We start from the raw sequence: 25,587 nt of genomic DNA on the forward strand, positions 1-25,587 counted from the left end.
CACCAGCCTGCAGCCAAGACTGCTGACACTGCAGAGCCAGGACAGGATTCCCAGCAGCCACACACCAAACAAAGGCTCTGGCCAAGGGTGGAAACCCCGTCACCACATGCATGGGTCCTTACCTTCCTCTTCCCATGAACGATGTCCTCAGGGAGGCTCTTGTGGATGAGGCTGTGCACTTCTGTCAGCTCTGTGATGTCCCCCAGGGGCAAGGGCGCATCCTCCGGGAGCGGGGACATGAGGGACTCGAGCTCATGTGAGTCCAAGGTGGCACTGGGAGAGGCCACCCCTTGCCTGCTCCGGTGGTAGTATGTGTGGTTGCCAGCAGCCTGGGAATCCACGCCTGGTAGGGCCTCCCTGAGGGAAAACGAGCGAGAGTTGACATCTCAGCTGGTCCTTGTGGAAGCGACTAGGCACAAGCCCTGCCCTGCCACTCCTGGGGATATTCTTTATCCACATCCCACTCGAACACCTTTCACTGCAGATATATCTCTGCACCACCTTGGTTAATGCCAAAACTCAGACAAATCCCACTGTGGGATGCAAAGCTCTCCCTTTGCCAGCAAACCCCAAGGGCAGGAGACACCCTGAGTTCCAGCAGGAGCAGGTGCTTACCAACCCTGGCCCATGGGGAGCTGTGTCACTCCTGTCACCTCTGCTTTACAGGTTAGAGATGCAACAGGACAGAAAAGTTCAGTGGCCACATTAGGATGAGACTTCAGAAGCTGCTTGTTCCTAGTCCTGAAATCTGCTGTGAGCTCAAAGCTCATCTGAACAACTAAGCTGTTTTCTGCTCATGGTCTTTCCAAATGCTTGTGGCTGGATTCAGACCCCTGGGATAGCAGGGGGCTTTGGGCTGCATCCAATCCTCCTTAAACCAGCCTGTCATTCACTGGGAAGTTTTTCATCATTTTCTCATCTGGAAGTTAACAAACCATTTCCAAACATCCTTAGAGCTGTGCAATCTCAGAAGCAAAATACTACCCACACTAACAGACACAGGTAATAAACGGGTTCTTCCATTTTCTTGGGCATTTTCTTTCTCTAAAAAAAAACCCTTCTAGTCTAAGAATGCAATTTGAAGAGAAACTACTGAGAAAATAAATCAGTGAAAAAATTATACTAAATATGCTCCTTATCCATCCACAGATCCAAGTTGTGCATTAACTGTGTCCCACACTGCATGCCAAGCAGCCCAGCTGAACAGGGCATACAGCTCACAGTGTTTTTGTCTCCTTCCACAGCAGCTTCCTTTACCTGAGGTGACACCCACCTGTGCTTGCTGTTGCGGAAGCTGGCGCACATGCAGAAGAGAATGCAGAGCAGCCCCAGGCACACTCCCACAATGATCCCCGTCACAGAGTGGATATCCAGGACATCTAGGAGGGCAAGGAAGGACAGCCACATTATTTCAGCTGCTAGCGGGAAGAAGGTACAAAGTTTCTCATGTTCAGAGAAGCACCAGCTGTACTAAAACAAACAGGTTTAAAAGGTCGTTCTAACCCAACTGTTCTATGGTTCTGATTCTATACACAAAAACCAGTAAGATTCCTTGGCAGTGGCAATTTAGAGCAACTTAAAGCAAACTGGCATCTATGCATATTCATTAATGTCACGCTACAGCAAGATGCGGGTTGCACGTGCCCTTCCAGATGAATCAGGATGGGGAAGAGATGAAGTTTAGCTGTGGGATGGGTTCTGAATCTGCACATCTGAGGGCTCTGCTGTGATCCTCTGCACTGCCCTGCAGAGAATCCTATCTCACATCCTACACAGCGACACCAGGCAATTGCTTGGCAAACAGAAATGTCACTGCTGACAAATCACAGTCTCCCCAATGCCCTGGGGTAAGGGTGGAATTCATACCAGACAGCTTCTCCCGGAGGGTGTGCACATCCTTAACGTTGGAATAGGGACCGGATCCCACCACTGTCTTTGCTCCCATCTTGAAGAAGTACCTGGTATCACTTTCCAGGCCATGCACTTCAGTGCTGAAGATGTTTCCTGACCAAAAGCAAACCAAAAGAGGTTTAAAATGTGCTGTTTCAAGAGTATTCAGATGCTGCAGCAAAGCAGCTGTGGAATTGCTGGATCCTCAGAAGTGAGGGATTTTGTGACATTTTTGTGCATTTCATACACCTCTTCAGTAATAATGAACTTTCTGCTTACAGATCCGACAATACAGATGCTGCTGGCACATGTTTCTCTAGGAATAACTGGCTGCCAGCCTGTATCTGTGGGATATTTCCTGGATGATAATGGCTATTTCAGCCCCAGACACGTATGATTTCCTGTCTCTCAGTAGCCATGTCCCTGGACTCTCTGCTATGACCGGGCCCAGCATATGCTTCAAGAAAACTGGCAGGATGAGCTCTTGAATACTTGTCTGTGCTCAAAGTGAGGCAGAAATCAAGGCAGCAGGACTGAGCAACCAGGGCTACAGAGGCAGGGGAGGAGGCAGGAGGACTCTGGGGTGTTACGGTACGTGGAAGAGGCTCACCTTCTCGTGTCAGCAAGGTCCACATGTCATCTGGCTGCGTATTGTTGGCATTGTACAGGATGAGATACTCCACAATGATGCCATTGGGCTCCACAGGTGGGCACCAGTGCACCTGAACAGCGTAGGGGTTGAGAGGGTGCAGCCGCAGGTCAGACGGAGGAGTGGAGGGGCCTGGCAGAGACAAATAAAGACCCAGCCTGAGTGGCAGAAGAGGAGTAGAGCATTTGCCCCCAGAGGGCCTCCCAGCATGTACTCAAGGCCATCAGAACTCAGACAGAGTCTAAGATCACATCTCTCAGGGGCACATTAGGAGAGATCTGATAGAGACTCAAGGAAAGCCAGGAGAAATGAGGATTTGGTTCCCATAAACACTCACGGTCAGGCAGGGTGAAGCGTTCCACCACGCTGCCGAAGGGCCCATCAATGCCAACACCATTGGACTGCACAGCAAACTCATACCTGGTGTAGGGCTTCAGCCCACTAATGAGAATGTCTTCATCTGAGCTGGAAAGAGAGGACACAGCATGAGGCCATGAACACCTGAGGGCTCTCCCATGTCACCTTGACACCTCACCAGGAACACTCTAAGAGATCATCCTAACTCTGACAGTATTTGATTTTCCACCTAAAGCTCCTGCAGCCATGTGAATGCAAGAACACTCAGCTCCCAGGGACAGAGTAAAGCAGTTCCCAGTCTCCAAGACCATTTCTGATGTACTTGCAGGGAAAAGTTGAAAACAGCCTGGTTAGAGACTAAAAATGGACATGAGTATTCAGACGTACAATACATCCCCAAATTATTAAAACTGTTTAAACTCTAGCAATTTGTAGACCAAATTTGTGAGGACCATCTCACAAATCGTGAATGCGTAATTGTATCCGGTTGTTAACAAGTGTGTAAGGTCCAACCACAGCAATAAAAGATGCAGAGACCAGTAAACAATTCCTTGGTATTCAAGTCAAGACAAGTCCCAAGAACTGCCACATCTCAGCAGTTCTGAACATTATCTGTGACCATAGCAGATATTCCAAGCATATGAAACATCCAGGATTTTGCTAAGTTCTGGAAATTCCATGCAGCTTCCTCCTGCCCCATGTTCATTCCTGCCATGAACAACACATGGCAGATGAACCCTTGGCACCCCTCTTTACCTGGTGTAGTACGTCACAAGAGAGGCGTTTTTCAGGCCCCAGGGGCTGAAGCGCACAGTGTAGTTGACTATTTTGACTGTTGTGAAGTCAGGTTTCTTCCAGCGGAGCCATATGGAGGTTGAGCTGTTGGACTCTGCATAGACTTGGACTGGAGGCAGCGGAGGCCCCTTCTGCACAGGGGGATCTACGGTGCAGCACAAAAAGAGAAGTGGAGATGTACATGACAGCAGTGTCACTCACACCAGTAGAAGAACAACCCTAATGAGAAGGGGGATATTTTGCTCCTTTCTCTCCTTCCAAATTCCTCCAATGCATTTTGCAATGACTGTCAAAGGAAGTTCCCTTATGTTATGACCTTCCCTATTTTGGTATTGTCCTTTTTGAAATTCATCTTCTGTTACCCCTCTTACCCCTCCTCTGAAGCCATGTGCCAAGCAGAAGAGACAGACAACAATTGAAGGGCACTTCTCACCTACTGCTGTCACAGGTGCCTTTTCTGTTTTGCCCTTCCAAACAGCCGCGTAGCCATCTTCATGCTTATTGAATGCCACCAGCTTCACCTCATACAGTTTCCCAGGAGCTGGAAAATCAATCAGGGTTTACCTTGGGTTATTTTTGTCACCAACTTTCCCCAGTCAGACATGTTTTCTTTGATCCCACCAGCTTTTGTCACCATCCAAGAAAGTAGCTTGAACACAATAAATACATTTGTTACCTTATACCTAAATAAATATCACCTAATACCTAAATTACAGCAGGAAGTCCCCATTCCACTTACAGGCTTCCCACACACAAATACTGTCTCACAGCTGGTGTATGTTATCCACACAGCTGCTCTTTGGTTTTCCCCTTGCTTTTGACAGAAATTATCAGCAGGAAATGGACTTGCCCCAGCCCTCAAGGGTTGACCAGTGTCCTGGCCTGCAGCACATCTACTCAGGATCTCTAGATCTTCCTCCCTTGCAAACTACTAAAGAAACCTACACATGCTGACTACTTTCTCCACCATGGAAGTGATTGCACTGCACTGCACTGTTTATTCCTGAGGACTGAGGACATTCTCTCCTCCCCCAAAATGCACCTCCTGTTTCTGAAGTCCTTTCTGATTTATTCACTGCTGTGAGGATCTTCCTTCCAGCAATTTCTCAAACGCCCTATTAAGCCACTGGCAGCCTTTATTGTATGGTGTCTATTTTGCCTCCACAGTAGAGCTTCCCAATTTGCAATTAGAAAAGCAACAGTGCACAGAAAACCCACACCAAAAACTTGAGGGTCCTCATTGCACACTCTTCCCATCAGAGAGCCTTGTACTGTGGGGAATCTCAAACTGAGCTGCAGGACAGGGCGCTCTGTCTCCAAGACGTGCTGCCCTGGTCCAAAATCCACTTCCCCCTTTTCCTCCAGCCTTTCATCAGCTGAAATGCTCCTCTGCTGTAGCATCTGAGGGGTTTTTTAATGGAGATGTTTAATCAAAGAAACAACCTGGGAGATATAAAGTTCTCAAAGAAGACACTCCCTAAAGCCAGTCCCTTCAGGAGCTCAGCCACAGCAGTCCACACTGCCTTTTGTTGCCTTGGCTGCAGCACATTGATGAAGTTTGTTAATTTGGGACATGCCTCTTCATTCCCTGCCCTCACAGATCACTGCTCTCTTTGCCAGACAACATAAGCAGAATGAAACCTTTCTTATTGATGCCAATTTTATTATTACTGCCCTGATTACACTCCCAGAGGCTGATGGTACCAATTACCAAAGGCTTTCTCTGCTCCACAACAAATGCTCACGCTCAGAATAAAAAACAGTTCAGCCACATTTTTCTCCCCCAAAGAATCCCAAAAGCAAACAGAGTTTTGTCTGCCTCCAAGACAGCCTGATCTGCATTTCCACACTCTCCTGCCACAGAAGAATGTTTTGAACCCACACAAGGGGGATAAGACCTAGGGGCACTCAACCTCCAAAGGGCCGGGACCACAGGCTCAAGGGAACAAAGAACCCCCAGCCCATCTCTTGCCAGGACCACACTCTCCTTCTGCCTGAGCTTTGGGCTGGGCTTCACTAGGACACGAGCACATCATGGACAGTGCGATCCAAAACAATGAGGAAAAGCTCACAGATGCAATGCAGCTGTGGGCAGCTCCTGTTGGAGAACAGAGTGAAGAAAAGGTCAAGTCCTCCATCTCCATCCCTGGGCAGGACCAATACAGCAGCTGCTTACATGTGATGCCAGGGGAGCTTGACTACAAGATCAAGCACCTCACATCCTGAAAATAGGGGTATTTTGGATTTCTCAGTCAGACGATTGGCTTCAACTTTTATACACAGGCCCAGATGTTCAAGCTCATAGAACAGGCAGACATAAAACTCTATCAAGCTGTCAAGAAGCTGGTAGGCAGCATGAAAACAGATGTCTTTCACTGCATTCCATCATACATTAAATATAAGCAGAATAATCTAGACCAGATCATTTCAAATCACTAATCTGGATGGCATCATAATATATCCAATATGCTAAATACGTTGCTTCACTCAGCGTTTCAAGGTGTTCATATTGGCCAGGTGCCATAAGCCATACTTTCCTTTAAGTGGGAAAACACCCTGATTTCAAGAGCATTACTTCCAGAGGAATGCAATCTTCCTTCATGGGAATGTGGAAGACAGGATCAGATCCCTGCCATTTATTTTTCACATAAATTATGGCCCTGGTAGTTGCACATCCAAGAGACTAAGTGCTAGAACATTGATGGAAGTCACTGAGAATTTTTCAGGGAAAAGTCCTCCTGGCGATTCAGGAAAGTTTCCTTCTGATTTTGTGGACTCATGAAATTGCTGGATTTCCTATGTCCCCTTAACCAGCTGCCTACCTCTCTCACAGGACTGCAGCACACACCTCTCAGGTAAGACACAAGGTACCATTAATGAAGCCATTCTAAGGAGACACGGTTTGCTCCAGAGATTAGCACAAGATGGGAGAAGTCTTCTGTTTCAAACCAAGATAAGGGGCAGAACGTTGGCTTCAGTGACACTACGGAGCTGTGGAGCCAAGGGACGTGTAGTGACCGCTCTGGACCTTGTCTGTACAGACACGGAATGCACCACATCTGAGCTCAGCCTGTTATTCCCAGTGCCCAAGCTGGGATTTCCTGACACCACTTCAAACACCAGAACAGGCTTCCTAGAGAGGTGGTCGATACCCCAAGCCTGTCAGTGTTTAAAAGACATTTGGACAGAATTTGCTTTAATTTTTGGTCAGCACTGAGGTACCCAGGCAGTTGGACTCAATGACCATTGTAGGTAATCCCAAGAGACAGTGTTGGGTATTCGTCTTTACAGATGGATCTTAGGAGAGGTTCCCAGTGCTGTGCTTTCCAGGCAGATATCCATGAGCTGGGAAATCCCCCCAGCTAATTCCCCATCAGCCCAGATCACATTAGGGCTGCCAGTCCTTCCTGAGACCACTACCTGCTCTACCTACAAGCTGCAGTCCTAAGTACCTGCACAGGGCAGTTCTGCGCCATAAAACTAAACCCTTCTAAATCCCAACCACTCCTCCTTGTTTCATGTGCACACCCCCTGCCTTCCTCAGATTCCTGACCCCTTCCTTTACTGTATGCGTGCAGGAGCACATCATTCAACAGCATGAGAGGAGCAGAGGGAACATCCTGGGCTGGGAGAAACCCGAGACTGCGCTCCTGACACAGCGATAGCCGATACACAGCTGCCAAATCATACGGAAACCATTAGGGCTTGACGGATGCCCAAATTCAAGGAAGTAATTACCGGAGAACAAGCAGCCTTCTCAGCATCATCATGCCAGAGCATTTGGAACCAATTCAGCCCACTCCGAGCCCCTTCACCGACTGACTTGCCAGTGGTTGGAGCCGCAAGTGATGATGTTTACATGTGGTTTCCTCTGCGCAATAATTACAGACCCAAATTCTTCAGAGAAACTCATCACTATTAACACTCTCAGTGGCAAGATGGCTGAGACAGAGCTGGGAAACCACTTAGAGATGGCACAAACAGTCCTTCCAGGTGCTGCAGACTGACCTTTACACTGTGCATAATATATATGCTACAAGTGTGAGATAAACCAGCATGACACACATGCGCTCTACAGTTTCCAGTCACTGGGCAGTAACAGGGATGAAGCATAAAGTGGGGGACGGAAGAACTCTAGGAAGCAGAAATCCTCTTTCAAGGATGCATCTGCCATGACTCTCTTCTCTCTCCATCCTGTATCAATGGGCAAATCAATTAATTAATACAATCAGATGTTAGGAACATAATCCCTTGTGGGAAATGCTAAGTACAGTGAGCCAGGCAGGCAGGTCTCACTGCTGTTCAGATGTTCTCCAGTCATGGACACTCACTCTTCCATCCCTTTTCCCTTAGTGGGAGGTAGAGGAGAATAATGGGCTAAAATTAGTATGCTGGGAATTATCCCGTCTCTGTGCTTTAATACAGAGAGATTTCAAACACCACGCAATTATGGAGCTCCTTAGAAACAGACCGGGAAGGAGAGACCATTGTACTGACTGGAGATTTCAATCTCGGCACTCTTTATCGTGACACAATAAAAAAACTAATTAATTAAGAACCACTTGTTAGCATATACTAAGTATATTGGTAACCCTTGGTTAAAATCCCTGCTTAATTGGCATCAGAAATTTCTGTGCTTTTGATACTGCTCAACACAAGCCTCAAGAGCCCCACTCCAGAAAGGATTTTGGATGCTCTTAAAAAACCTCAGATGGTCCTGGCCCTACGTATCTCCAGCCAAGCAAACAACTGAGCCTCTTGGGAGCATCCTGGGATGCTACTAAGTGCAAGAGACAGGCCCTGGGTTTCCACACCAAATGCTAGGAAGATGCAGCCAGCTAACCTAGTCGAGTCAGCTCATACTGCTTCACTTTCTTCTTTAGTTTTATGGGTCCTACATCCCAGCTCTCATCTTCAGCACCATCCAAAAGGCTCTCATCACTGGACTCCTCCGGGCCCACCTCTCTGTAGTAGAGCTTGTATCCAGATATCTGGGCATGGTTGGCTGGAGGCTGCCACGTTATCAAGAGAGACTCCATCTTCGCTCGGACTTTTAATTCTGTTGGGGCAAATGGGACTGAAAGAAGAAAAGAGAAAAACATTCAGCCACATGACTCCATTTCCCTGGTCTACTGAATCCTCCCTGTCCTCAGTAGTGGGGGAAGAGTGTGAGGAAAAGGCTGTCCTGAGTGGGATGTCTCCATTCCCTGACAGTGGAGAGTGGGACAGTCACACTTTACCACTGACTTTCCCAGCTGGGTGATACAGGAAACAACAATGTCACAAAGCCACTATGGGGGTTTCCCAATGTATTCTGAGGTATCACCATCTTTAACCACTACTGGAGTCTGGCATGGGCTCATTTCTGTTTGGCAGAATTGTCTATTCACTCCCAAATGTCATAATATTGGGATCTGGAGTTCTGTTTGTTTGCTTGCTTTTTTTTTTAAGAACTTTCACAGCTGCACATGGAGGGTGCAAAGCCCCACTGCCCAGGCAAGCAGTGAGATGTACAGGGGCTGCTGAGCAGCAAGGTAAAGGTGAGCACTTTGGTCTGACAAAAACCAATGGTTGTAATACCCAAAGGAAAGCAAGTATCTCTGAAAATGCCTTAAGTTCCCCACACCCTTCCCCAAATCCCAGGCATTCCCCAGCCTCCTACCATGTGTCTGGTTGTCTCTGTCAGGAGTCCGATGCTGGGTCCACTCAGAAGGGGCCCCATATCCCACACTGGTGCTGGCTGCAATCCGAACTTTGTACACTTTGTTGGGATGGAGCGAGTAGAGGGTGATCTGGGTCTCATTTCCACCCACTTCAATGGAGGTGACCTGATCTGCTGGAACCAAGGGGACACCACTGAAAACAGGGATTTCCCAGCCAAAGAGAAGTACAGCTGAGCAACCACAAGCCTTGTTACCCCCTTGTGGTCTGCACAGCCTGGGCTGGCTTGGCTTTGCCCAGAGCAGTCTTAAGCCACCAGGAAAAACAGAACTAAAGGCTGGGCAGAGCTGATACTCTGACTGACAATTCCCTTCATCACGTTCCAAACTGCAGGTTGCCTTAGCACCACAGAGCCTGCCCAGAGGGAGCTGTCAGAAACCTTGCTCTGATGACGTGATGGTGGGACATGAACACAGCTAATGGGAACTGATGGGATGTTCCAATGCTTCTCACTGCTGTACTTAAACCCTCACCTTAATGTGAGCCAGAACTGTCCAGCAGCCCTTTCTGCAAAATTCACACCCTCATCCACACCAGACAGAGGTTTTACTGCTCCCTCTTCAGCCCACCCAAGTTCATAAGGGAGGTAACAGGAAATCTAAACTGACAGTAGCCTGGGATTTTCAGTGTATCAACTAACTGGTTTTGCTGAAGATTCATGCAGTCTGTTTAGAGTATGCGGAGGTCTTGATTTCAGATTCCTTTGGCGTTAACTCAGTCAGGAGCACTGTCCATGCTACGTAACAGCGTACTGCTGAGTGTGATCCCTGGATTGCAAGTGTTTCCAAGGTTTTACGATGCCACTGAGCCATGTGCAGGCTCAAGGCAAAAGAACCAGAGCCAGGAGTCACAGCACAGACTACTAATCCAGCTCAAATATATGGGAACATGTCCAGCACCTCATCACACTCGCATCCCCCTCTCAGGAAGAATCATGACCCTGGGAAGTGAGAAGCTGCAGAGCTTTGACAGTTTTAAGAGCAAATACCCAGAAGGATTTGCAAAGCAAGCACACGTGGAATTGGAACAGCCACATCCAGCAGAGGTAAATGTTACCATCCCTGCTGAACCCTGCTTAGCGTGTCTGACAAAGTAAATAAAATTGGATAAAACTCGGCAATAGAGTAACACAACCTGGCCAGGATATTTGGTTTTTTCTCCACAAGGACCACTTTGATTAGACTCCATTTTAAGGAAATTGAAAGCATTTACCCCTCTTCCCCAAGCAGCATAAAGCTCTTCCCCCAAAACACACACAGTGCAGATGGCAGTGAAGGGCTGCTCATGCAGACATTCCTGGGACAGCACAAACATGGGTCAGGCCATTCTCCTGGGGACACAGCTCCTCCACAATCACAGGAAAAGACACCTCGAGGTGGTGTGAGTAGCACTGCCATGACCACCAGAGTCAGGCTATGAGAGTTCTCCTCCCTTGGATAGAAGGGGTGCCTCTATTTTCAGCCTTGCACCACCTCCCCTCCACATCAGAGGCTGTTAACACCATTGGAGAAGAGGACACAACTCCCCAGTAGTGTTTCCCTCACCTTCCTTGAGGGTGCAGTAGTCGATCTTGTACTTGGTTATCTTGCCATTACTCAGCTCGGGAGGAGGAGGCAGCCACATCACACGGATGTCACCAGGAGTCATGCTCGACAGGGACAGCTGAGGGGCTGCACTAGGAACTGGATAAAGAACCAAGAGAAGTCAGCAAAGACCAGAGCAAGACCTCAACACATCTCTGGCAGCTCTCTGAGCTGGTTGGAGGCCACTACCTTGGCTCTGCCACAGCCACTGGTGACTTGGTGTCCCGGGGGAACCAACACCCCACAGCCCATCAGGGGTGTCTGGGGAGGGGAGATGATGAACTGTTCCACTTTCAGGCTGACCAGAGCCTGCTGGCCCCAGCCACACTGCTCCAAGGAACCCATGTCTAGGGCAAACTGGGCAGGGGGGCACACATCAGCTCTCAGCCTGTGCTGTACTGTAGGGCACAAAGGAGACACAAAAGCAAATGGCTCACAGATCCGAACTGCAGCCTGGGAATCCTCATTCCCTTGAGAACCACAGCTCTGGGCTGCAGGCAGCTTTCATGCTTTCAACTCAGTCTTTCAGGCTTCAGACACACACATGCGACCACGCAGGTCACTACGTCAGGAGCATTAAAAGCACATAATGCACACGAGGTCTGCCAAAACCATCTCTGCTTGCCTCTGTCCTGCAGCCTGCCGAAAGCTGTGCATGGCCTCCCGTTGGGCAGCTGTGCTTCTGGCACTCTGCCTTTATGCTCACAACATGCTATGTGATAAATGGTAATATTGACACAAACTACTGGCTCTTACGGGATCTGACCTCAAGACTGCTTCCACCCTTAAAAATTTCAATAGATGTGTCTTCTGAGTTAAAATCCAGTCTGGCCCAGAATCAAGCCTGGAGCAATATCACACGGGTTAGGTGAAAGCCCTTAGGAGCTGACTGCAACTCCTGAAGGATTTTCATGGGCCCCACCATCAGCCAGGTTATTTACATAACCATCATCACCAAGCTGATGATGAGACCAAGGTGCAGATTTAGGTTTCTAGGAGCTGCTACTACTCTCCATAGCACATTCAGTGCTCACCATGAACCAGGCCAGGAACATTTTCCAGGCACCAGTACCCATCTAATTCAACGCACCGTCCTCCAGGGTCTGGACAACGATAGAAGAGGATGTCCGGCTGGCTCCAAGATGGGAATATGCAACCACGTAGAAGACATAGTTGGTGTTGGGTTCCAGGTCCTTGACTTGCAGCTCAGTGGTGTCGTTATTGACAGCAAACTGGTATTCCACATTATCTGTTCCTAGAGCCAAGGAAACACTGATCAGCAGGTCAGTGAACTGCCAAGACACTCCTCAAAAAGTCACTTACTTTACAAGGTCCACAGACTAAATCCACTTTAAAAATCACTATATCTTCTCCAATTTCCCCAGCACCTGCACAGCCTCATCTCTTACATGATTTCTTTGGGCAGAAACTCCAATGCCTCAATGTTAATGTCTCCATTTTGACTCAAACTCCTTAATCCATGCTGAAGCAGCTGCAGTTACCAGCTTAATTTTCAGAGGAGCTCTGGCAACAGTTCAGCAGGAGCACTGGCTTGCTGGCTGTTTGGGAAGACAGACCCCAAGAGAGCCAAGTGCCTCACTGCACATTCTGGGTGCGGATAATTTAGCGATTCCCCCTGTACACAATGCAGCTGGTCAATACCACTGTTAGTAATCCCACTCTATGCATACAAAATCAATATGTATAAAATCAGCAGTGGCTGGTCCCATAGAATCCAGACAACTCAGCTATGTGGACACACTACTGCCAATCAACAAGTTAGAATATATTGGCTAATCCACAGGCACTGTCACCGGCGGATGCTGACTCCACAAGAAAATTCCTTTACCTGCAATGAAAAGGCAATTGCCTCACACTTGTCACTAGCTGGGAAAGAAGGTCAACCTGTACCTTGTACCTTTGACACAGCTGTGCTGCTCAGGAAGGTGACACCTACCCACAGCCCGCTGGTAGTGCAAGGAGAAGCCAATGATCTGCTCGCTGTTGTACTCCGGTCGCTCCCAGGACACGAGAACGGTGGTGCTGGAGAGGGACACAGCCGACACCTTCTTGGGAGCACTGGGCAAACCCTCCCGCACGATCACCGAGAGTTTGGCAGTGGCACAGGCCATGCCCAGGCTGTTCTCAGCCATGCACTGGTAGTAGCCAGCATCCTCCAGGCCAATCTGGTTGATGACAAGGCTGCCGCTGCTCTGCACCTTCACGCGCCCGTTGGAGAGGATGGGCTCCCCATTCTTCAGCCAGTGGATGGTGGGGGCTGGCTCTCCCTCTGCCTTGCACACAAACCTGGCCGTGCTGGCTCGGGTGCGGGAGATGGTTTCAGGAGCTTGGGAGATGCTGGGAGTAGCTGGGAGGAGAGAGGACAAATTAATGCGGGAAGGAGGAGGAAAAGATAGCAAAGCAAATCCCTTCTCCTCCCCACTCGGTGCTATGTTTTATTCAGTAGCAGCTTTGCTTACAAGATAGGATTTGCCAGGCAGACTCTAGAGGCTTAATTTAGACTCTGTCCAAAAGGAAAAATAAATTCTGTATCAATCATGTGATGCGTTCCCTGATCCTAGGCTGTTCTCCCTGCTGGATTCCACAATACTGAAAGTTAATTGCTGATAGAGATTTCCAAGGGGGAACCCTGGAGAACAAGAATAAGGCATAAAATGGTTCAGTAAATACCAGGAACTAAACTCCAACTTCAAGAGGTGACACTCCCACTGAGAGCTATCCCAACCCGGCCCTCTTGGCTCTAACCTGGCTCCCATCTTAACCAGCACAGGCCACAAAGGCCACAACCCTTGGGGATCTGCCGGATGTTGGACCATCCAATCCACAGCAACCTAGTCAGCATTTCTACCTGAGAATTTGCCTGTTCTCTACTCACCGAGGACACGGAGCTCAGCTGCGGCGGTAACAAACTGCCTGGTTTGGGGTTTGTTGGCTCGGCAGACGTACACCCCGGAGTGATGGGGCTGGCTGGAAGGAATGAGGAGATTTGTCCGGCCCAGCACAATCACATCTGTGGAAATGGACTTTCCATCTGCAGGAAGAAACATGCACCAGTGTGGGAGGGAGCCCCAGGCTGCCCTTTATGAGGCCTTGTAAACAACACCAGACTCACAGCTGGGGAGTGGAGAGAACCCCAAATACCAGCCCAGAGGAGGATTCCTGCAGGGACAATCCTCAGTGCTTGACAGCCAGCTCAAGCCATCATTGGCTCAAGGCTTAGTTTAGCCTGTAATCCAAAAAGTTCTGGTTTGGATCAGAACAGTCTCTGATGCCTAGGGTGTGCCTGCAATGAGAGCCCCAGGAATAGCACATTCACGGGAAAGCTGTGCTAACACACGGTTTGGAAAAGCTGCTGGATTGGCCTGCTGACCCCAATCACAAACACACAGACCTCCACCCCCCACTCATTCATGCAATGTCAGCAAGACTGCTGAATCACTGACAACTCAGGGGTTCCTCCTCCTCTGTGTCCTGGACGTGAACCCAGATTTACTGAGCTTCCTGATTCACTCCTTGTTCACAGCTTGGTTGTGAAGTGTCAGAAAGACACCTGGTTCTCCCTGGGACGCTGGTGTTTATGTCAGAGACATGGGCCATGAGCTGCCTTCTCCCTACTCTCCAGGCTGAGTGCTCAGCACTGCTGAGTAGGGAAGGAGGAGAGGGCAGCTCCATATTACTGGCCAGAAGCCAAGATGTCCTTCTAACAACTTCAAGTAGCCCTGGACTCCTCAGCATCACAGACAGAGCAGAGGCTGGTGCTGGGCACTGCATATTCTCAGCATCACTCTGAGGTGAGAAACTCGGGGGTATGGCACTGGTACCTCTGAACGAGTGTGGGAGACAGAGTCAAGAGCTGGGGACAAGCTGAGGAAAGCCTTGGAAGGGAGGTCTGGCACAAATTTGCAGATGGGGAAAACCAGCCAATTTGTGCAGTACCTGTGCACTACCAGACCTTGTCCCTCTCCACCTGCAGAAGCACCACTTCAGCACTGCCTGCCTTAACCTCTCCAGCTTCAGCTGAGCCTGGATCTCACACAGGACAAAATCCCCACCTCCACTGCAAGCACCTGCACTGTCTTAGCACTACCAGCAGGGAATGTGGCTCAGAGCAGATCCTCTGCCCCCTCCCTGCATTTTGGGGGTCTTCAGATGGTCTCGCTGTTCAGTGGCTGCACACTCAGAGCAGACAATTTGCACACCCCGTTTGCACTGGAGCAGTTGGTTGGAAAACTGACTCCAGATGGTAGCAATTAGCTGACATCACCAAGACTGGCAAGAGCCAAACTGGCAACCTGGAGGTACATCCTTGGTGTTCCCCACACGACTGATGGTCCAGTAACCCAGCCTGCTCCTTAATGAAGGCTTGGAAAGAAACTTGTGTAACTCAGAATGATTTGCACTGTTAGTCCATCCTTTTAAATTAAGGAGTCTGTACAAGGAAGGAGATTGGGACCAAGCAAACACTTCAAAATAAAGCATGGAAAGAACTAGTTCACCAGTCCTTCCCCCCTCCACCCTTAGTCTTCCTTCCTTACAAAAAACTTTCATAATGATAATTAGCTCTAATAATATCTACTTTACCATGGGCATCAGCAGCTTTCAGTAAAGCAGTAAGTGATCTAGCACGGGAATGCTGAGCATTTGTAATTGTGAAGTGCATGGAATAAACTAGAAACATTTCTGCCATAACATTTAATCCTTGCTCATTTGATTTCCAAAGTGTTATCCTCCAAGGTTTTTTTGCTCCTTTTTTGTGGGGAAGAGGAAGTATTTTTATATGCTAAAATCACCACCTGTGGACAAATCTGGGCTGAAAACCATCCCCAATAAATGGTTACAGGGGAGAGAAGTCTTAAATTGTGACCCGGATTTATGAAAATGGCTGAGAGCCTTTTCTGGGGGAGAATCAACCTCTGAACCGAGAATGTCTTCAGTCAGTGCCTCTGAAACACACCTGATGGATGTGACTCTCAGTGAAGTGACAGTGGCATCCAACTCGTGACTTTGGCTATCAGCCCTGGGTAACATCTGACAGCCTGGCTCATTCATACACCTCTGACAAGACCTAAGCAGCTCCTTGATCCTTCCATTGAACAAAAACCTCCCAGTAACAGGATTAACAGATCTTATCAAGTTTTATAATCCTGCAAGATAATACAAGCTACTTCTCCAGTGCAATGGCAGATTCCACAGAATCCCCAGTAACCTTGGAGTGCGGGGAGGAGTGGCACCTGACCCCATCTCATTACCTTTACTGCTCCAGTTCACACAAGAAAGACTAATTTAGATCAAAAGGCATCCAGGCACAGGTCAAACAACTATAAATTGAAATGCGTGCTTTGTAACCTTCAAGATTTAATTAATAATTCCACTTTAGCACGGACATCCCACACTGTGACACCACCTGTGTCATTAGGTATTGATGTTACAAGCACCCTTCCTGCCCCAGATTTCTCCACTTCTAATAGATTTTTAGAATGTAGTATCCACAGGTTCCTATGGACAACGAAAATTTAGTCCTGCCCCTCATACTCACCTTGTCGTATCCAGGAGACAAACGGGGTGGGATCAGCAGCTGCCATACACTCCATCACCACGCTCTCCCCGGCCACCACCGTGGTGTTCTCTGGAGCGGCGACAATGGTGACATCTCCTCCTGCTGGCTGGGAACCTAATGTCAAAAATGAAAAGAGAAGTCTGTCCTTCCAAGTTCCTGGAAAAAAAGAGCATGTAGAGCCCTGGCTCCCCAGCTGCGCTTCCCTGGGCAGTCTCATGTGTGGAAATGGTTTATGCCTGGTTGGGGGAGAAAAACAGGTCTTGCTTTTACACAACTACAATATTTTTACTAAGGAAATGAACAATTTGCCCTGCAGATTTACTCTAATCATGCTGGCCCTAGTAAAAATTAATGTCAGGATTTTCACATGGAAAATAAACAGAGTTTCAACCCAGCACGTTCATGAACTGTTGCTACGTGGATGTTCATTCATTAGATGAAACAAGACACTGCTGTCCTCAGAGGAACACCAAAACTCACCCTTCGCCAAGGCATTGGAGCAGCTCAGAAAAAATCCAGTCACTTGGCTAAAGAAATTCTAACAGCCAGATGCTGGACTGTAAACTGCAACACAGAGAGGTCATGGCTGTGTCCTGACCTTCACCTGAAGGCACAAAGACTGATCAGTCATAGCACATCTGGAGGAGACAATGGTGTGTAGCTTGTACGTGCACAGACCAAGAGCCAACACTTAAATCAAGCAAGGTTTACAGGAAGGTCTCCAGGCTGCATTGCACAATGCCTTGAGAATGGGATGGGGATATTCTGCTTGAAATGATCCTTCTGCCTGTGTCTGCCCACTGCTGAGCAGAGGTTAAGGGAAGGTTAAGGAAATGCCTTTGCAGCAGCCAAATTTCTGTTGTCAGATGAAAACAAGTGGAGCACTTGAGCAGACCAAACTGTTCATGACCCTCACCAGTTCCTCCAGCTCTCTCAAATACCTCTAACTCTGGGGGACACTTTTGTTGTTGTCCTCATGAAGACAGAAGTAACTGTAGAGGAGTCACGTAGTACCAGTAACACTTAGGCCTGCAATGAAAGTTATTGGCAGCAGGTCTCAAACAAATAAAAGCAGGACCTTTCTGAACTCAGTGTATCAAGATGCTGCAGAGTTCAAAACCCAAGAGATTCAGACAAGCTCATAAAGGACACATTCACCAGGACTATTAAATATGATATCATTACTGTTGCCAGCCCAAAATGTTCCTGACTGGGATACTCTGACTGGGACCCTGACTGTCAGATGCTCAGGGAGATGTCCAAGGAAAGCACCATGTCCTCCCTGCCCAGTTTTTTAACATGCTGTCCTCTAGCACCTGCTCTGGTCAATTCTGGAGACCCTCAAGGGCCATTCATGTGGCATCCAAACAACTCACTCATATCTGAATTCCTTGGGGATATAAACCAGAGGAGCTTCAGCCTCACAGGCAGAGCTGCCTGCATGGCAGCAGGCCACACAGGGCTGCACTAAATGTGCTGTGCTCAGCCCAGCCCCAGGCTCAGTGCCAGTCAATCTAAGCAGGGCAGTCTTGCCAAAGAGTTGGTTCCACACTGAAATGTTCTTGCAGTCCATACGTGCGTGAAAGGGATTTCCATCTCTAGTATTACATGAGCACAGTCAAAAGGAGGCACCAAGGGAAACCGGGAGCGAGCAGGAGCCAGTGCTTGTCCAGCAGATGGAAGCAGAGACCGAGGAGCACCCACAGTGCTTGACCTGGGGCAGTGGCTGGACCATGCTGACCTCCAACCCCAGCCCTGGGCAAATACCAGCAAGAGGAGCTGCCCTGGGGCAGGGAAGAGCCAGGCCAGCTGTCCTTCTTCCAGTGGAACGAGTACCCTACACAGAGGGGCTGGTGTGGACAGGCAAACCCAGTCTCCTGGGCTGGCCAGGGCTTTGCTCTGTCACATCCCCTGCTGCTCCCATCATCCACATCCACAGACACCTTCAGCCTCACAGACAGCACGTCTGGCTGCAGGAGGACAACTTGGGGGACAGCAAATGGACTGAAGTAAACACAGCAGATATGGATTCCGAGAATTCACTGACAAACAGATCAAAATCCTGGTCACTCTGAACTACTGAGACAGAAAATGGGCGTAATGCAAAAACTGGCACGAGAGCTTCCAGGCACATAAGCTCAAGGATCAGAGAAACTCAAGGCTCTCTGGGACAGCAACTATCTTTTAACTCCAGCTCCAGTTCAACAAAGCACTAAAATCCACAAGTAATCATTAGTCCTGCACAAGAACTGAGCACAGGGACTCCAGTGAGGCCCAGCTGCATGGGTGAGGCTGCTCTGCACATTGTTAGTGCGAGACCTCTACCCCATATGGCACAGAGGGATGAGGCAACGTCAGAGAAAGAACAAGGAGCCTTCCAGCCAGGATCTGGAAGGAAACACATGAAAAAGCATCAGAAACATAGGAAAAGGGTTTTACAGCAGACGTTGCAGGGAAGGCCACAGTGCTGGAAAGACTCTGGAGAACCCAGTAAGTTGTGATGAGCAAGCTGGGAAAAGTGGTACAAAGGAGCCAGGTGAGGAGCTGCTCTGTGCTGAGCAAGGCTGGATGAGGTCACACATCTCCACACAGCCCAGGCTCAGGTCCAGCTCACCCTGCACAGGGCTCAGCAAGCCAAATCTGCCCACTGGTCATCGCCTGCGGGGCCATGGCAGCTTCTGATGAAAACGAGCAGGGCAGCAGCTGACACCCCACATTCTGGGAGCAGGAATATCCATGGTAAGACTTCCAGCCTATCATGGGAGTGAGATTCTTTACCCAACACCACCAGCTGCCACATACCTGCTGGGCAGGACATGGCTGAGACATGCCTGCGTGCAAAAAGCTGTCCTTTTCTGCACTGCTGGGGGAAAAAATAAATCTAGAGTAAAAAAATAACACCAGCCAGATGGTAATATATTCCCTGCCAGATTTCCAAGCAGATTTCTCTACCAAGCTTAAGGCAGAGAAAGAGAGAAAGCTCCTCAAACCTGACTTAAACACTCATCTGTTCCATCAGGTGCATGGCCCCAGGTGCTGACTGGCAAAGGCACTTCACAGGTTATAGAAGATTCACCTGAAGGCACTTGTCCCATGTCACTTGGTCCCTGACAGCTGCCTGGTAGTGCTGTCAGTCACTACGAGAAGGGTTTTACCGTAGTTCCAGCCTTGAAAAACTTTTGGGAAAACATAATAGTCCAGCCCCCACAACTGATTATTACTGAAAATTATATTACAAACATAAACAGCTCTGCTTGCTTTCCCAGTGCATTCCTGGGTGTGTGCATGGATGAATGCCCCTTACACTTCTTGCTCACACAAACACATTTCTCTCCAGCTTTGTATTCCACTGTGGGTCTCTCAGACCAAGTCCACAAGTCAAGTTTCTCTTCAAACTGAGCCCACTTGGAGCACATTTTTCCCTTGTCACCTCTCTAGGCTGGTTGGACACAATGGATCGCAAGTTCACTCCTACAAACTGTGTTCCATTGAGGAGTTCCCAAGAACAGTACTCAGCTAACCAGGAAAACTTCCACACAGGGGATTCCAGCACACATCAAAGAGTAAAACCAATGTGAGGGTTTTTGTCTCCACTGCCATTAAGACAATTTCAGGTGAAAATTGTCAGGCAATATTGTCAGAACCAAAGGAAAAAAAGAGCTGAAGTTTCCAAGACGTCTTTCACTTCCTGAACAAAACAGGTCACTGAATGCATCTGCACTGTGCTGGCTGCTCTGAGGCATTAAAAGCTTTCATAGAGCTGTTATTTAAAACTTGGGCTTTGAGATTTCTCCCTCTATGCCAGCTTTGTTTTGTCTCTCCAAGCAGCAGAGCTGCTCCAGGCAAAAGCTTTGCACAGCCCAAGGCACAACCCATGGATTCACATCAAAACTTGCCATCATAGAGGCCTTTGTGGACTTTATGCCCTTCTGAACCAGATGGATCAATTTTACCCTCTTTTACTGGAGAAAACACCTATGGGGTGCCAGGAATGGCTCTGGGATCACTGGGAGTACTGAGGGACAACTGAAGGAAATTCTTGGGGCATTGAAGGAGTTTGAGAAGGCAGCTCCTTTCCTGCACAGTTCATTAACCCCTGCATTGGGAGACAACAAAAGTGCTACCACAGACCAAGAGACCAGACTTACCAATCAGCTGCAGAAATATTTCGATATATTGCCTGCAGTTTACTGTTTCTAAATTACTCACTACAGAGGACTTCTCAGTTTATGTGTTTTTCTACTTTCCTATCATGAGACAGGAAAGATTAGCCAAACTTGGGTGCTCCACTTGGTGGTACCACTGCCCTCACAGGCATCCCTCAGTGCCTGGAGCTGGGTTCAGGCAAGGCACAGAGGATATACAACAAAGCAGTTATGATCATGTGTGCTGTAAACCCAAAAGGAGATGGAGAGGGGAGAACAGGAAACCGGTGAGTGAGTGGCCAGATGCACCTCAGTCCACTCCCAAGGCTGCCTGATCTCCTCAAATCCAATTGAGTCATTTCACAGCGAAGGTGAACTCTGAGCAGGGATGTCAAGGGAGGCACCAAGGGGAGCTGCTTGGGACAAAGCTCAAAATGTTTATTTCAGCTTATGGCTTGAGTTATAACATCCATCCGTGATTTCCAGCTCCAAGAGTTCATAACTTGGCTCTGTCTCTAATGCGTCCATAATTCAAGAGCGATTCTCTCCCGTCTCCCTGCTCTTGTTAGTGTAGAGTATCAGCAAAGAATTCAGGCAGTGCAACAGGAGGAAAACACTTTTTGTTCAGCCAATTTGTGATGGTCGCTTGCAGTGACAAGAGGATGATTTCTTGGATGGGAACTAACACCTCTCTCCTGATTCCATGAACACCCTGCCTCAGCAAAAGTGCTGGAAGGTTAAGCATGACTTGCATGGCGACACATTCAGCTCTCAGCAGGTCATGATTTGGAGATCTCCAACAATCAAGCAACAATCTTCTGTTCTGCAAACTTTCTCACCCTCTCTGGAGGAGGAGCATGAAACCTTATTCATCCCTGCTAGCCTCCTCTGGGAATAGATCCTAGCACTGAGCAGCTGTTCATTAGAGAAAGTCAATGCTGTCACTGCTGTTATTCTGCAGACAATAAAGGAGCAAATTACCCATTGCAAAGCACACACCTTCAAAAATGTGGGCACTGTGTTTGCACAGCATGTCCTACTCCCACTCCCCAGCTCTCTCCCCTTTCTTGAATAACTCACAGACCTCCTGGACTACTAGGTGTTGGGGTTTTAGTTTAGTCTTAGGTTTTCCTGTTAAAGGAATTTTCTCCCATATGCATGTTGCTAGGGGACAAATAGCTGTACTTAAGAAAGACAAAAAGGGGAGTGGGGCGGGCCTGGCTACTCTTTTGTCTACACCTGGGTGTGGGGACAGTTCGCTCTGAGCGTCCGGAGAGAGAAGCTGCAGAGAAAGGAGCTGCTGCTGCTTTCTTTTTGGCCGTTCTTTCTTCCTGCTGGAAGCAACGCCGGGACCCCAAAAGCCGCTTTTCCCTGCCCTGCTGGAGACCGAGCTGTGGCTGTCCTGCTCCGCTGCTGCTTCGAGCTTTCGCTACGCTGTAGCCCTGCTCACCCTGCCTGCCTGGGCCTCCGTGGTTTTTTCCCATCTGGATACATCTCATCTGCCACCCGGGATTTGCGTTCGTCCCTGCCATTCCAGCCTGCTGTTCCTGAGAGTCCGGGATCGGCTGCCCAGCGGTTTGTGAAGCCTTTGTTCCATCCTTCCCGGGATCCCAGGGCACCAGAGCCGCGGGTTTCCCGAGCTCGCTCCGGAGCGCCCCCTGCAGCCGCGGGGGAACCATCGCACCTGCCCTGCTCACCGGGAGCCGCCAGCGCCCCTGCCGGCTGCGAGCGGAACTGCACCCGAGGGGAAAGGGCCTGACAGCCGAGAAGGCTGGCACTGGGTTTGTGATTGCTGTTACTGCCATAGTTGTTGTTGTTTTGTTTGACTGGTTATATACATATATATATATATAGAGTAAAGAACTGTTATTCCTATTTCCCACATCTTTGCCTAAAGGCCCTTGATTTCAAAATATAATAACTTGGAGGGAAAAGGGGTTATATCTGCCACTTCAAGGGGGGCCTCTGCCTTCCTTAGCAGACACCTGTCTTTCAAAACCGAGACAGATCTTGGCGCCCAACGTGGGGCCTGAGGGCATTAAGAGATAGAGGTGAAAAAGGAATAACAGTTCCTCGATAACTTTATTTTGTGTGCTGGATATTGGAACCTTGTTAGGCAGCACCATGTGGTCTAGTTTACCCTGGTTCGGGTGGCATGTAGCCGTGGCTATATTCTTCCCCTTTGCAGCTCCTTACTTGAATATGGGTCCTCTGACTAAGGCTACCATTGCTGTTATCCAGCTTGCATTATGGGTCGAGAAGGTGAGGAATTCATGGTTTTTTAACTTCCTCCGGAATGTGGGCACATGGATAAACAGCTATCACACACTGAGCACATGTTTTTGGGGTTATGTTAACAATGGTACCTTCTGTGAGGAAATGACACCAGGGGAAGTTTTCTCCCAACCCCTCAACCAGTTCTTTGGGCCCACCCCATCAATTTTCGAAGGGTTTAAATTCCCTCTGAATACTAACCATCTGCTGCTGATAGGCCTACTCTATTTAGCATTCAAGGATAAGTTGAGATTGGCTTGGATATCTACCCGGACACCAGCCCCAGAGACTAGAGATCCTGCCCCAGAACCTGACATGGCCCCAGAGAGTAGAGTTCCTACCCCAGAGCCTGATCCTGCCCCAGAGCCTGACACGGCCCCAGACACTAGAGATCCTACCCCAGAGCCAGAGCCTGCCACAGCCCCAGACACTAGAGATCCCGCCCCACAGACTGATACTGCCCAACAGTCCACCTCAGAAATGGACTACCCAAACTGGGTGGGGGTACTGGCAAAAGGGATGCAGGAGATGTGCCAAGAGATGGGTCAGGTGCGCCAGGGGATATGCCAGGAGATGGGTCAGGTGCGCCAGGAGATATGCCAGGAGATGGGCCAGGTGCGCCAGGAGATATGCCAATTGCTAAGGGAATACACCTCCTCAGCTAGTGAAAAACCCTCTCCCTGCCCCAAAGAGGGTGAGTCCGATGGTGCAGCAGTGGAACCCACGGATGTTACAACCGTCCAGGCTTCAGCTGAACCACAAGGACAACCACAGCCAGCAGCAGTCGCCCCTGTGCAAAGGAGGAAGTATAAGACCAAATCAGTACGACCAGTTAATGATGATGGGCAACCAGGGCCCTCACAACCAGCAGGAGAGCCAGAGCCAGAAGTCATCACTGAGTCCCTGTCGCACGACAGTCTCCGTGCTATGCGAAACGACATTGTGCGAAGGGGGCGTGAGCCTTATACCACCTGGCTGCTTCGGGTTTGGGACCTTATGGGCACAAGTGTGCAACTGGATAGTGGTGAGGCAAGGTATCTGGGATCGTTGACCCAGGACCCAGGTGTGGACCAGATATTTGTGAGGGAGCCAGGGCCTCTCTCTCTCTGGGAGCGGCTCTTAATGAGTGTGAGAGAAAGGTTCATTCACAAAGAAAGAATGCAGGAGTATCATCATAGAATGCAGTGGAAGACACTCGAGCAAGGGATCCAACAGCTAAGAGAGGTGGCAATATTAGAGGTACTCTTTGGGAAGGATGGACAGCATGATAATGACCCTGATAAGGTCAGGTGCACAGGACAGATGATGTGGAACCTGGCAAGGCTAGGGCCATCGCAATACACCACCTTCATTGCAACGATTGATGCTGACAATACCCGAGAAACAGTGGGCTCTGTTGCCAACAGGCTCAGGCATTATGACAGCATGATCAATGGCCCGCTGAAAGCTCATGTCTCTGCTGTGGTCCAGGACCTCAAAGAGGAGATGAAGGAGAAGATGGAGGAGATGAAGGAGGAGATGAGGAGGGTCAGTGTGGCACCAGTGCGAGTCACAGGCCCCCAAGTCAGAGCCCGTCGTCCCCCTGCGAGAGAGAGAGGGTACACCCCACGAGCTGAGCTGTGGTTTTTCCTGTGTGAGCATGGGGAAGACATGAGAAGGTGGGATGGGAAACCCACCTCTGCCCTGGCAGCGCGGGTGCGTGAACTCAAGGAGGGAGGCACTAACTGAGGGGGTTCCGCTAAGGTGAAGGTAGCCTCAGCCTCCCGTGACCGAGCTGCCAGGTATTACAGAAGGGAGGATGATATGTCGGATCCCCTTGAAGGTACCTCGAGCATGTACGCCCAGGGAAAGAATGATAACCAGGGCTAGAGGGGCCCTGCCTCTAGCCAGGAAGAGGCACGGGAGAACCGAGTTTTCTGGACGGTGTGGATCCGATGGCCTGGCACATCAGAGCCACAAAAATATGATGCATTGGTTGATACTGGGGCACAATGTACTTTAATGCCATCGGGACATGTGGGGGCAGAACCTGTATCCATCGCTGGGGTGACCGGGGGATCACAGCAGTTGACCCTTTTGGAAGCTGAGGTGAGCCTGACTGGGAAGGAGTGGCAAAAGCATCCGATTGTGACCGGCCCAGAGGCCCCGTGTATTCTGGGCATAGACTTCCTCCGGAATGGCTACTACAAAGACCCAAAAGGACTCAGGTGGGCATTTGGGATTGCTGCTGTGGAGGCAGAGGGCATTAGGCAATTGAACACCCTGCCTGGACTATCTGAGAATCCTTCTGCAGTTGGGCTCCTGAAAGTGGAAGAGCAACGAGTGCCAATTGCCACCTCGACAGTGCACCGCCGGCAGTATCGGACAAATCAAGATGCTGTGATCCCCATCCACAAGATGATCCGCGAGCTGGAGAGTCAAGGGGTGGTCAACAAGACCCACTCACCCTTCAACAGCCCCATCTGGCCTGTGCGCAAGTCTGACGGGGAATGGAGATTGACTGTGGACTATCGTGCCCTGAATGAAGTGACTCCACCGCTGAGCGCTGCCGTGCCAGACATGTTGGAGCTCCAGTACGAGCTGGAGTCCAAAGCA

The 25,587-nt window shown here is 49.3% G+C and overlaps 1 protein-coding gene across 3 annotated transcripts in view; it reads right to left on the reverse strand.

Annotated features, from left to right (window-relative positions):
- The window catches only part of IGDCC4 (immunoglobulin superfamily DCC subclass member 4), a 96,059-nt gene that overhangs the window by 13,481 nt on the left and 56,991 nt on the right, over positions 1 to 25,587 (reverse strand). For 2 of the 3 annotated variants that reach the window (XM_048317861.1, XM_048317863.1), the window contains 14 exons: positions 16,553 to 16,687; positions 13,892 to 14,047; positions 12,953 to 13,363; positions 12,086 to 12,250; positions 10,957 to 11,094; positions 9,354 to 9,527; positions 8,535 to 8,768; positions 4,125 to 4,232; positions 3,653 to 3,836; positions 2,877 to 3,004; positions 2,501 to 2,671; positions 1,867 to 2,004; positions 1,274 to 1,379; positions 123 to 357 (listed from right to left, as the gene is read on the reverse strand). In XM_048317861.1, the coding sequence (XP_048173818.1) occupies positions 123 to 357; positions 1,274 to 1,379; positions 1,867 to 2,004; positions 2,501 to 2,671; positions 2,877 to 3,004; positions 3,653 to 3,836; positions 4,125 to 4,232; positions 8,535 to 8,768; positions 9,354 to 9,527; positions 10,957 to 11,094; positions 12,086 to 12,250; positions 12,953 to 13,363; positions 13,892 to 14,047; positions 16,553 to 16,687 (2,483 nt within the window). The remainder of the gene's footprint in view (positions 1 to 122; positions 358 to 1,273; positions 1,380 to 1,866; positions 2,005 to 2,500; positions 2,672 to 2,876; positions 3,005 to 3,652; positions 3,837 to 4,124; positions 4,233 to 8,534; positions 8,769 to 9,353; positions 9,528 to 10,956; positions 11,095 to 12,085; positions 12,251 to 12,952; positions 13,364 to 13,891; positions 14,048 to 16,552; positions 16,688 to 25,587) is intronic. The other variant, XM_048317862.1, reaches the window with a different exon arrangement.

The sequence above is a fragment of the Corvus hawaiiensis genome, chromosome 13 (genome assembly GCF_020740725.1).
Source record: "Corvus hawaiiensis isolate bCorHaw1 chromosome 13, bCorHaw1.pri.cur, whole genome shotgun sequence".
Lineage (NCBI taxonomy): Eukaryota > Metazoa > Chordata > Aves > Passeriformes > Corvidae > Corvus > Corvus hawaiiensis.